The sequence below is a fragment of the Lotus japonicus genome, chromosome 2 (assembly GCF_012489685.1).
Source record: "Lotus japonicus ecotype B-129 chromosome 2, LjGifu_v1.2".
In the NCBI taxonomy this organism is placed as follows: domain Eukaryota; kingdom Viridiplantae; phylum Streptophyta; class Magnoliopsida; order Fabales; family Fabaceae; genus Lotus; species Lotus japonicus.
In genome coordinates, this window is record NC_080042.1 from 62,183,937 (window position 1) to 62,196,091 (window position 12,155).

Consider the following 12,155-nt stretch of genomic DNA (forward strand, 5'->3'; position numbering starts at 1 on the left):
CTTCATCTGTTACCACCTTGCATCCAGCTTCTCTGGCTCCATATTATATTGAGACTAACACTTTATGCCACTAGTAGCCCTTTTCAACCCTCATTCACTTTGTTAACAATGCAAGATTAAATGCTTTTAATTGGTTATAACATCTAATCCTCCCTATTCCCTTCTTCTATAAACCTTTTCCCAAGCAATCCAAAGAATTTTATGCTTGTCCTCACCCTCACCCCCACACCCACACCACCCAACAAGAACTTTTAAAAGAAGATTTAATACTAAGAATGGTACATTGGTACCTTTTGGAGTAAAAGAAAGACATATGTTGACAAATACAATAATCCTTCACCTCTGCATTATATATGCTGACAAATACACAAGTCCCTATCTGAGGGTATGTTTAAAACACTTACAAAGCATCACAAAAGACCAAATTTTAAAACACTGTCAAAATAATCAAACATCAGAGGTGGGTTTATTTCACATGAAACACCATTGAATATTCTGACTAGTGATTGGGGCCCAAAAGTGCGAGAAGAAAAGCCCTGTAGTGGTCAGATGTTTCCGAGTGAACTTCATCATTCAGCGTCTTCTTGTATTTCTTTGAGTATTCAGCTTTGATATACTGCATATCAATCTCAGTTCTTGTCACAATCACCCTTATGAGAGTGGTATCATTAGTCCCCAAACCTTTCATTGCCTGGTGCAGCACCTGCATGGTGTGACAAAAGTATGAAGATGTGACCATTTATCTTCAGTGAATAGACACTTTTTAAGGTTCCCTCACGCATGCAAAACCATTTCCCTTTAAATCAATTTTCTTAAATTGGCATTTTGATCAATGGTAGATGACAAGATCTAAGGAACACAACACATTACTAACTATAAGCAATCACTCATGCATCCACTTAACAAGATGACAATATTCTATCAAGACCAAATGTTACATGAATCAAATGATTAATAATTTAATACAATCGCTTGCTCTAATAAAGTAGAGAAAAATGTTAATGTTCTCGCACATCTATGTTCACAGAAGTTGCTGACATTTTGGTGAATTCATAACTTGGTCATTTCAGAAGGTGCTTTCATTCCTCTAATTACATATGTGCATAATTTAAATAAGAAGAACGAACAAAAGGGAAAACTTATTGATACATATTTACATTACTCCTGCTAACTGTATGTACACCCTAGAGATGGATTGAGTATTGCCAAGTTCATCACATTTTCAACTATATATATCTGTTGTTTCTGTAAGTTCATGCTAATGTCACTTACAGGTTCACATCTGAAGGAAATCAATTCCGTGACTATTATTGATAATGAAATACCCTATATATACAACTTACCTAGTTTACTAACAATAAATATTAAACCCTAATTACAGGCGTAATTACAAAGAGAATAAATAATATCCTATTCTATCACACCCCCGCAGTCGAAGCGGGAGGTTCACCGACGCTGAGACTGGAACGAAAATCATCAAAAAGAAGCCGAGGTAGGCCCTTGGTAAAAATGTCCGCAATCTGATGACGGGAAGGAACATGAAGGACGCGAGCCTGGCCACGCACGACCTTTTCCCGAACAAAATGGATATCCATCTCAATATGTTTGGTACGCTGATGGTGCACTGGATTCCCAGAGAGGTAGATGGCACTAACATTGTCACAGTGGACCAATGTTGCCTGAGAGAGAGGAAAATGAAGCTCCAGAAGTAAATTGCGGATCCAGCAGGACTCGGAGACAACATTAGCAACACCGCGATATTCAGCTTCAGCACTAGAGCGAGAGAGAGTGGGTTGCCGCTTGGAGGACCAAGATATGAGATTGTCACCGAGGAAAACACAATAACCAGAAGTGGAGCGTCTGGTGTCAGGACAGCCCCCCTAGTCAGCATCAGTGTAAGAAACAAGCGTTTCAACCGGGGAGGGATACAAATGTAGCCCATAAGTCAATGTGCCACGAACATAGCGGAGAACCCGCTTGAGGGCAAGCATGTGCTCGGTGTGGGGTGCATGCATATGTAAGCAAACCTGCTGAACAGCATAGGAAATGTCAGGACGAGTAAATGTGAGGTACTGTAGGGCACCAGCAAGGCTCCGATATAGGGAGGCATCCTCACAAGGAGTCCCAGAGGAAGAACTGAGCTTCTGCTTGGTGTCAACCGGTGTAGCAGAAGGGTTGCATGAGGCCATGCCGGCGCGAGCAATAATCTCAGTAGCATAAGTGCTCTGACTGAGGAAAAGGCCACCTGCATGTCTAGTGACAGCGATGCCAAGAAAGTAACTCAGAGGACCGAGATCCTTCATAGCAAACTCGGATGCAAGAAGTGCCATAAAGGATTTGCGGAGATCATGCGATGATGCAACCAGGATGATGTCATCAACATAGAGAAGTATGTAGGCAATATCAGAACCCTGCCGGAAGATGAAAAGAGAATGATCTGAAGTGCTGTGCCGGAATCCAATAGAGGAAACATAATCAGCAAATCGCTGATACCAAGCACGAGGCGCCTGTTTCAGACCATAAAGGGACTTCTTCAGACGGCAGACATAGTCCGGGTGGTGAGGGTCGCGGAAACCCAAAGGATGATGCATGTAGATAGTCTCATGGAGATCACCATGCAGGAAAGCATTCTGGACATCCAACTGATGGATGGGCCAAGATCTGGAGAGAGCAATGCTGAGAACTGTCCGGATGGTAGCCGGTTTCACCACGGGGCTGAATGTCTCATCACAATCCACACCTGCAATCTGAGACCTGCCATCACCTACAAGACGAGCCTTATACCGCTCAAACAAACCATTAGACTGCTTTTTATGGCGAAAAATCCACATGCAACGAATAACATTAACATCACAAGGACGGGGAACCAACTCCCACGTATTACTTCTAATAAGAGCATTAAATTCAGACTGCATAGCGGACTTCCAATTTGGATCGGATAAGGCTTGTTTTGGGTTATGAGGCAAGGGTGAGATGGACGGGTCATCAATAGAGACCGAAAGACTAAAAGGCTTCTTAGGTTTGGAAATGCCGTGCATGCTACGGGTAGTCATGGTCCGTACGGGTGGTGCAGGAGGGACCGGAGGCAAGGGCAAAGGTGAGGGAGAAGCGGTAGGGGAGACGAGAGCCGATAAGGGAGGCGAAGAGTCAGTGGGACTCGACGGCTGGACCGGAGGGTCAGGTGGGCGGGAGGATACGGTTTGCCAATGGTGGATCAAGGAAGGAGGGAGGTCCTCGGTGAAACACTCATAAGAAGGGGCAGGAGTCAAGGATAGGTCAGCAAAGGGAAATCGGGTTTCATAAAAAATGACATGCCGCGATATTAAAATTTTTCTGTGTGACAAATCATAACATTTATAACCTCTGTGATTCATCGGATACCCTAGAAAAACACACGGAGTCGATCGTGGTTGCAATTTGTTTATTGTAGCGGAAGGAAATAGAGGAAAACATAGACAACCAAAGACACGTAAGTGGGAGTAGGAAGGGTCGCGATGATACAACAGCTGAGTAGGAGAATCATTTTGAAGAGTCTTGCGTGGCAAAATGTTCAGAAGATATGTTGCCATTTGAAGGGCATGATGCCAAAATGAAGGAGGAACTGACGAATGAGCGAGGAGGGTGCGGATCATGTTGTTAATGGTGCGAATTTTCCGTTCAGCTTTGCCGTTTTGAGAAGAAGTGTGAGGGCAAGAGAAGCGAAAAATAAGGCCATTAGCATCACAATACCGATGAAAGGAGTCATTGTCATATTCACGTCCATTATCACATTGAAGACATTTAATATTTGCTGAAAATTGTGTTTTAATAAGTGTAGCAAGAGTAGTAAACGTTTCATAAACCTGAGATTTCTTGCTAATCGGAAACGTCCATAAAAAATCAATGTGATCATCCAAAAACAAAACGTAATAACGATGACCAGCAGTACTTAAAACAGGAGACGTCCATAAATCACTATGCAAAATATCAAATGGTCTCAAAGTAATAATTGCAGATGAACTAAAAGGCAACCGGACATGTTTGCCTAAAACACAAGAGTCACAAACAGAACTAGAACGCGAAGGTTCACAAAAAATAAGTTTATTATTCCTAAGATGGTTTAAAGCTGAGGAAGCTGGATGACCAAGTCGATTGTGCCAGACACTAGAAGCAAGACCAGCAAAGGGAGAGGAACGAGTGACTGGGTAGAGGTCGCCGAGGCTGTTACATCTCAGGAGAGGCATCCCCGTCTTGAAGTCAGACACCGAGAATCCAAATGGATCAAAAGAAACAGAAACATTATTGTCAGTAGTGAGTTGTCGCACAGAAATTAAGTTTTTAATAATTCGCGGAGTGTGCAAGACATGATTGAGTGCTAAAGGTTTGTGAGGGGTAGGAATAGAAGTGTATCCTGAACCCTGAATTGGAATGCCCTGACCACTACCAACTATCAGTTTCTGATTTAAATGACTTAAATTAGAATAAGACGTGAGAGTACCTTGAGATGCCGCAGTATGGGACGAGGCGCCAGTGTCCATGTACCACGGGGTGTCTGGAGGAGTCAAGGACATGGTGTGCATGGCAGCAGCGATATCAGTGGGTGCTGGAGAAGCAGTAGCGGTGTAGGCCTGAGGACGCGGACCTAAAACGCCGGGTTGCTGCGGAACACCCATGGGACGCGACCACTGAGATGTGGGGTAAGGACAAGGAGGCATGCCCCAAGGGGAAGGAGCCCAACCAGGGGGAGGATCCCAACCCCATGGATTCCAGGATGCCTGCGGTGGTGGGCGCCAGGGTGGAGGAGATGCAGCGGAGGAACCAGAGGAGCCAGGTGATCCAGGATAACGGGAGCCACCTTTCTTCCTAGGTTTACCAGAACCACCCTGATAATTGCGATTTTGCCCTGACCCATAACGATGGTTGGAGTGGCCCTGATCGCTGCGGTAGGTGGGGCGCTGCTGAGAGGAGTCAACGGAGGCCGGTGGACGGGAAGCAGAGGTGTGCAAAGCAGTCTGAGAGGCCGGACCTGACAACATCATGTAGGGGAATACCAGTTTAGAGCAATAAAGCAAACAAATAATTAGAAACAATTCCAACTGAAAGTTTATTAAATGGAGTAAGACAAAGGCACAAACCGGTTTCAGAAAAATACTAAACCTTTCATAATTGTTCCCTACCTTGTAAACAAAAGCACAATGTTATTTTAGAAAAATGATCAAAGACTTTTCCACAAGTCCAATATAAGTGTCATTCATATTTTAATAATTCTCACCCTTCATTTTTGTTCATACAAAAGGAGTTGTCATGGAACACAAAAAGTGTTGCAAATTTGCAATGACAAAGCAATTACCTAAAGTTGAGGTGCAAGGTGCAGGGGAATACCTTTGCGAAATATTTTGCTGGATTAACAGCACATTGGATTATTGTCAAAAGTGCATGAGCAAAATTCCCTGATGTTTCATTCTTTATTGCCTGATACAAATTCAGCTTGCATTAGTACTGAAAAAAAATATAAAAAAGAATAAAGTGCTTAATCAAAAGTGGTCAGGTTACCTTCTTCAGCTTGTGACCGTAGACGTCGTGGTAATAAGAACTGATTGCAGCCAAATGTGGCCCGCTCCGCTCACTGAAAATGTGGATAAAAGCCTTCTCATCAGTTCCTAGTTTCTTCTCCCCTGCTTTGTAGAGAGTCTTTGCATCTTTCTGAGCAATTTCTATATTGACCTCAAGGCCTTCATGACGAGGTGTGCCAACATAAGCAAGCAAGATCTGAGGATAGCTTTTTTACATTAAAGTATCAATTGTAGCAGTTCTATTACTTTTGTTAAGAAGTACATTGACTGACTAGAGATATGACCAACTAAGTGTTTATAAAGGGTAGAGCAACCATCATTTGTAAGCTAGTTTTTGAGGTAGAGTTAGGTCTAACCCCAAATATAAAATGATATATATATAAGAGTTCATCCTAGATCTGTTTAGTTGAGACCATTCATTTACACTCTAGCAAATTTCATCCTTCGCTTGTCTTGCCCTGGGCGTGAGGGGGTGTGTTGAGATTGAGAAGTCTCATATTAACTAGTAATATAACCAAATAAGTGTTTATAAAGGGTAGAGCAACCCCTCACCACTAAGTTAGCATTTGGGGTAGAGTTATACTTAACCCAAATAATAAAAACTTTAATAACTTGAAAGGAGCTCACTGAAGTGATTATGAAAGAAACTAAGGAATTTTGAGACAAATATTTTGCAGCCTGTGGGAAACAACTGAAAACCATGGAACAATTTTAGATATTCTCCTACAGTATAGGGGCTGATATAAACCAAGCAAGAACTCATATGTGTTTACCATACAGGAATTATGTACGTCAATGGGACTTGTTCAGCTCATCATGGAAACGGACATAGCAACGGAAGATCTTGTCCTGATAGTCCATATTTTTGCAGATAGACTACCATACACTGTGATGCACATCTACGAATACACCTGAAAGTGCTTAGCTAATGCATAATTCCATGTGGTAATTGGCAAAATTTTATGATAGGAAGATTAACTGAGAGAGCCCTTAATGTGACTAATTTGTGATAGAAAAGGTTTATTTCCTAAAGTATTCGAGGGCTAAGACACAATTGTTGAAGCTACTAAAGTTGAGGAGTTAAAAGAATAACAAGATTTTTATCTTTTCTGTTATTAGTTTCAAATGTTAGATAAGTAGTTACTAAGACATGATCAGCTGAGGCAGTGAGTAGCTTTTAAGAGGGACCTTAGGTATCCTAATATATACCTTGTAGCTTCAAATACACAATTCATTAATGAAGAATCAGATGTTTTTCTTCTCACAGTTTGATTACTTTCTTCAGGTAGTTTTTCTTAGAAAAAGCTACACACAAGGACTAAGAGAAACCACACCTCTATGATCCCTTAGGTGGTTCTTTCAATATCATGCTCAATATAAACCACATTTTAAGTGATAGCTCAGGTACCTTTCATAAAAATTGCACACAGAAACCTCACCTTTTTATGATTCCCAGTGGTGGCTGCTTCAATATCTTGCTCAAGGTGAACTCCAAACTTAGAATGGTATATCTGTTTTAAATATTGGAGCTGTGATGGAGTGCGTGAACATATCACTTCAGTAGCACCTAGGATGTTCATGTCGGCGGCTAGACATTGTCTAATGATCGTTGCGTCACGCGCTGCAGGGTCATGCATCCAAAGCAGAACTGCAGTCTGATAAACAGAAAATACAAACTGGGAAATGTTATAGGAAACAAGGCCAGTATTCAAAATTGGAAGACAGGAATGCTAAAAACTGACATTAAACGCTTTTAGACAGTTGAGTTATTGCTAGAATTCCTACAATGAAACTCATGTTAGTAATCTGGTACCTCTAACTTTCCTCTAAGCTCCGAAGCTAGACGCTTGGAAAGCTCCTCAGAATATGTTGTTTTGTATTCTTGCTGAATGTAGGCGCGCTGAGTAGCGTCTCTGTGAGCAAGAATATTGATCACAGCACTATTGTCACACCCAAGTCCTGTGAAAAAGCACCGAATTAGATTGAAATATAAAAGGTTTCAAGGCTGAATGTGGTTCTTAAGGGAGAGCAAACCAAGAGGAATATCAATAGGCACTTCACTAGCAGTATTGCACACTGCAAAACCGACTTTTACCATAAAGGTATCCAAACGTAAATCATGTCATTTTAACTCGTTTATCGTATGCAATTTTAGTAGGATAAATTCCACTAATGCTAATCCAGAAACACATGAAGCACATATTAATTGCCTTGAATCTGAATGTTCAAACATCTCCCTCAAAGGGAAGTTTTGAAACAAGTTCTACCCAGTCAATGATTCTATGGCAGGATTAAAAGCATGCAGCATTATCACCAACAATTTTGGGAAGGGAGGGGGAGAGGACAGAGAGTAGTAGAGTGAGTACCTTTGAAAGCACGGTAAAGTTGCATGGCATCATCTCTTGGGGAAGGAGCAACGGGGGGTACAGTCAGTGTAGCCATCTTCCACTTTGAATACAGAGAAGAACAATAGCAGCAACAAGAAGTAGAGAAATGGAAATGCAGAGAAGTTGAGAAGTTATTAGAAGAAGAAAGATATATAAATGTAATTGAGGGTTGACTAAATCAGCAAATTGGGGTCAATGAAGCCACCATAATGAATTCGACCAATTATAACGTGTGAAAGGGCATTGTTCAAAGTTCAAACAAACATGTGGTTGATCGTACGTGTTTAGGATAGAGATAGAGTTAGTGGACCCATATTAAAATGATTTGATAAAATAGTTTATTTCATGTCCCTAAACAATAGCTCAAGTGGTAAAAGCTAATGACATAAGGGTTGGGTGGGGTAAAGGGTGAAGGATCTCGGGTTCGAACCCGGAGGAATGATTAATTTACTAACATTTAACAACTAACATTTGCCTATTAAATATATATATATATATATATATATATAGTTTATTTCATGGAAGTTTCGGATTCATACCTTCACATTTTAGTTGTGATCCACCAACAACTTGTGACAATATGTTATATAGGATAAACATTTACTATATACTTTTTAAATTTAATTACAATAAAAGTTTTTTTTATTAACTTAATCAAGTTTGTTTTAAAATAGAACAAAATTGGTAATGTAACTGTCCCTGTAAGATAGTTCAAGTGGTAGGAGCTGATTGACATATGGTTAGCTAGGGGAGGTCCAGTCTGGGTATCGATTTCTAGAGGATGCAATTTATCTTTTCGATGTACCAAAAAAAATTTGGTAATGTAACAATTTTATATGCATTTTCAAATATTTATTGGTTTATGTTGAGTTTTGATATACCATTTCAAAAACAAATGATGAGTTCGATATACGATAAAAAAATTTAAAGTGAAAAAAAAACTAGCTAGTGCAATTTTCATAAGTTTTGAACCATTTTGTATGACATTTCATTAGGCTTGTGTAGTGACTTTTATTGAGAATAATGTTTACTCCAGTACCATTTTAAAATGAGAGAGTTTAGAATCTTTCAATTTATTATATAGAGTATAAAGGATTAAATTGTAAATTATAAAAATTTGTTATAGAAGAAATCATGGTAAATTAAGCCTGAGTATGAAATCCCTGCACTTTTAAATAGGTACGAGATAAATTGCCTTATATTAATTTAATTTGTGAAAAAATCCTCAGAAAACAAGAATTCGATACTTTTAACTTTTAAGTAATAATGATATTGGGATTAAATTTTAATTTGCAGCAATTAAAAAGTTGAGGCGCTAAATGTGCTCAAAATATTATTGAGACTAAACTTACATATAGTCCAAACTACGATGACCAAAAGTAGAATTAAGTCTAAAATATAACAAGGCTTAATTGCAACTTTGGTCCTCGACGTTTACCAATGCTACGATTTTGGTCTCCCACCTAATTTAATTACATGGATGGTCCCCGACGTTGTAGGCCGTGTGCAACGTTAGTCCTACCGTTTATTTCTTAATGGAGGAGGCTTACGTGGACGTCCAGTTGGAGAGAGAAATGAGGTATGAGGAGAGAGGGAAGCACGTGAGTATCACGTGACCCTTATCTAAACCCATTATATCTAAACCCCTGACCTCCCTGGAACGAAGAAGGTAACACGATTTAGATCCCTAGGGTTTCAGATTTGGGTATAATGGGTTCATATAAGGTTCACGTGATACTCACGTGCTCCCCTCTCTCCTTAGATCTCCTTTTTCTCTCCAACTAGACGTCCACGTAAGCCTCCTCCATTAAGAAATAAACGGTAGGACTGACGTTGCACGCAGCCTACAACGTCGGGGACCATCCATGTAATTAAATTAGGTGGGGGACCAAAATCGTGGCATTGGTAAACGTCGGGGACCAAAGTTGTAATTAAGCCATATAACAATTATCAAAACCGCAAAGTAGTCCCTACAGTAAGAACATTTTAGCAATTAAAGCAATCCTATAATGATATTTGGATGAATGAACATGCATTGCGTGAGTGTCCCCATTCGCTTGAACTTTGAAACAGGATGGGTGCTGCAAACTGGCCAAATTTCTGGGCCCAGAATCTTTGGGACGGGATCCATTCTCAAGCTTGCGGGAGTCATGCTCGTAGGTTTCTGGCTGGGCTATGGGACGTTTGGAAATGGAGGTGCAACATGTGCTTAAACCCTCAATCTTGGATATTGGACCTCGAGTGGAGAAGGTTGTGGGCAGACCATGATGAATTCTGCAAGATCATTCGACCTGACGATTTAGATGGTGACCATACATTGATGAAGATGTGATGGAGACTTCCGCCGCTGGACTTCATCAAGCTGAATGTAGATGAAAGTTACTAGAAGGATATCGATCAGGGAAGTGGATTTTGGGACTCAAGAACAATGTACCTCATAGAAGTGCCTTCACGGCTGAAGCCCTTGCTCTCCGAGATGGTCTCCTCCTCGCGTGGAACCATGGCGCAAAAAAACTCTTGTGTGAAACTGACTGCAAAATGTTGGTTGATACCTTGAGGGTTCCAGATCGTATTATTCATCATGCTCAACCAGGGATCTTGCAGGAAATTAGGGAGTTGCTGGACCGAGGATGACGAGTGGAGCTTTTGTGGGTACATCGAGATGGTAATGCAACTGCAGATTGGCTACCAAAATGGGGTGCTCATAATCTTTAGCAGGGAGTCTGATGGTGAAATCTCCTCCTCCAGAGCTAGAAATTCAGTTTAAACTAATAATATAAGCATTAAACTAGGTAAAAAAATGGCCAAATGGGAATAAAACAATTTCAATTTTAAGAGTCAATTATAATATACATCATCAGCAAGATAAAGTCAAACAACTTATCTATCCGAAATTCTTTTGTCAATAATAACGTTTTTTTTTAATAAGTCATATGAAATATATTGAAGTACACGGGATACTTCAACCCAATACAAGTAAAAAAAAACGAGAAAATTGAAAATAACAACTTTTACAAAACAACATCAATGTTCCTCCTACTAGTAAAATAGTCACCACCCACCACCTCCTTAGAGACAGATTAAAAAAATCATGCTTCATTAAAATCTTACCAAGAAAAACTCCTTTGGAAAAACGTAATGAAGGAAAAAGAGTACATAATTTCAAAAATCAAAGATAAATCTCCAAAGAGAACTATACAAAAGAACACAGATAATAAATTAACAAAATTCCCGCAGCCCAACCAATGCCTTCAAAACAGTGTAGCAGCTAAAAAATATATACCAGCAACATTATTCCTATTAAGATAAGCATAGCACAACCACCATGTCTTCGTATTCCTTCACAATGCAAATGGACAGCACACCAAGATCCTTCCTCATCAACTAACAAGTCCCTCCATCTTTATCTTTTTATTTTATTTTGAAAGACAAGTCCCTCCATCTTGAAGTATTTATATATACTTCTTCGGCAGCTACGTTTCCATTAGCAGCTTCTTCACCGGTGGTGGCAGAAGCCGCCGCCTTGAGGTGGGCGATAATTTTAGCTATTCAACTTGGGTTTTGTCGCGTATGCTTTGAAACAGATTGCTTACAATTGTTCCAAAACTAACAAGTCCCTCCATCTTTATCTTTTTATTTTATTTTGAAAGACAAGTCCCTCCATCTTGAAGTATTTATATATACTTCTTCGGTAGCTACGTTTCCATTAGCAGCTTCTTCACCGGTGGTGGCAGAAGCCGCCGCCTTGAGGTGGGCGATAATTTTAGCTATTCAACTTGGGTTTTGTCGCCTTGAGGTACGCCCCTGAATGGTTCTTCATATCTAGTTTCTATTATTAAGGTTTGTTTTATTCTTTGTCGCTCTTTCGATGTAATGACTCTTTCTTTGTACGCCGCGCTGGTAATGCGGTGTCGGATTTGATTGCTAGGAAGGCTTCTTCTTTTCCTGGGTTAGTTTGGATTGAGGAAGTCCCTTCTGAAGCAAACTTGCTTGTTTTCGCGGACCTTTTGACTTCTATGTCAGTCCAAGTTTAATACAATTCAGTCATCTTTCAAAAAAAATATATAGTACATCAAAATGGCATGCTATTTTACCACACCATCAATTTAAAGAGCTCGAACAGGAACCATCTAAATATATGGTCCCAAAGATTTCCAGCATTCCGGTACATCCTATCATATCATATCCTATACTATATACTATTCCTAAAACTAAA

The 12,155-nt window shown here is 40.1% G+C and overlaps 1 protein-coding gene across 3 annotated transcripts; it reads right to left on the reverse strand.

Annotated features, from left to right (window-relative positions):
- Window positions 1–329: 329 nt before the first annotated feature.
- LOC130738725 (annexin D5-like) lies at window positions 330–8,083 on the reverse strand. Of its 3 annotated transcripts, XM_057590855.1 has the most exons (7): window positions 7,919–8,076; window positions 7,366–7,511; window positions 6,992–7,207; window positions 5,533–5,748; window positions 5,362–5,451; window positions 5,115–5,156; window positions 4,620–5,005 (listed from the first exon to the last, which is right to left on the reverse strand). In XM_057590855.1, the coding sequence occupies exons 1-7, from the start codon at window positions 7,992–7,994 to the stop codon at window positions 4,622–4,624; spliced, it is 1,170 nt and encodes a 389-aa protein (XP_057446838.1). In that variant the 5' UTR covers window positions 7,995–8,076; the 3' UTR covers window positions 4,620–4,621. The 3 variants fall into 3 exon arrangements, with proteins under 3 accessions (XP_057446840.1, XP_057446838.1, XP_057446839.1); XM_057590857.1 differs by lacking the exons at window positions 4,620–5,005; window positions 5,115–5,156 and adding an exon at window positions 330–703 and having other exon boundaries at window positions 7,919–8,083; XM_057590856.1 differs by lacking the exon at window positions 5,115–5,156 and having other exon boundaries at window positions 7,919–8,074.
- Window positions 8,084–12,155: the final 4,072 nt, after the last annotated feature.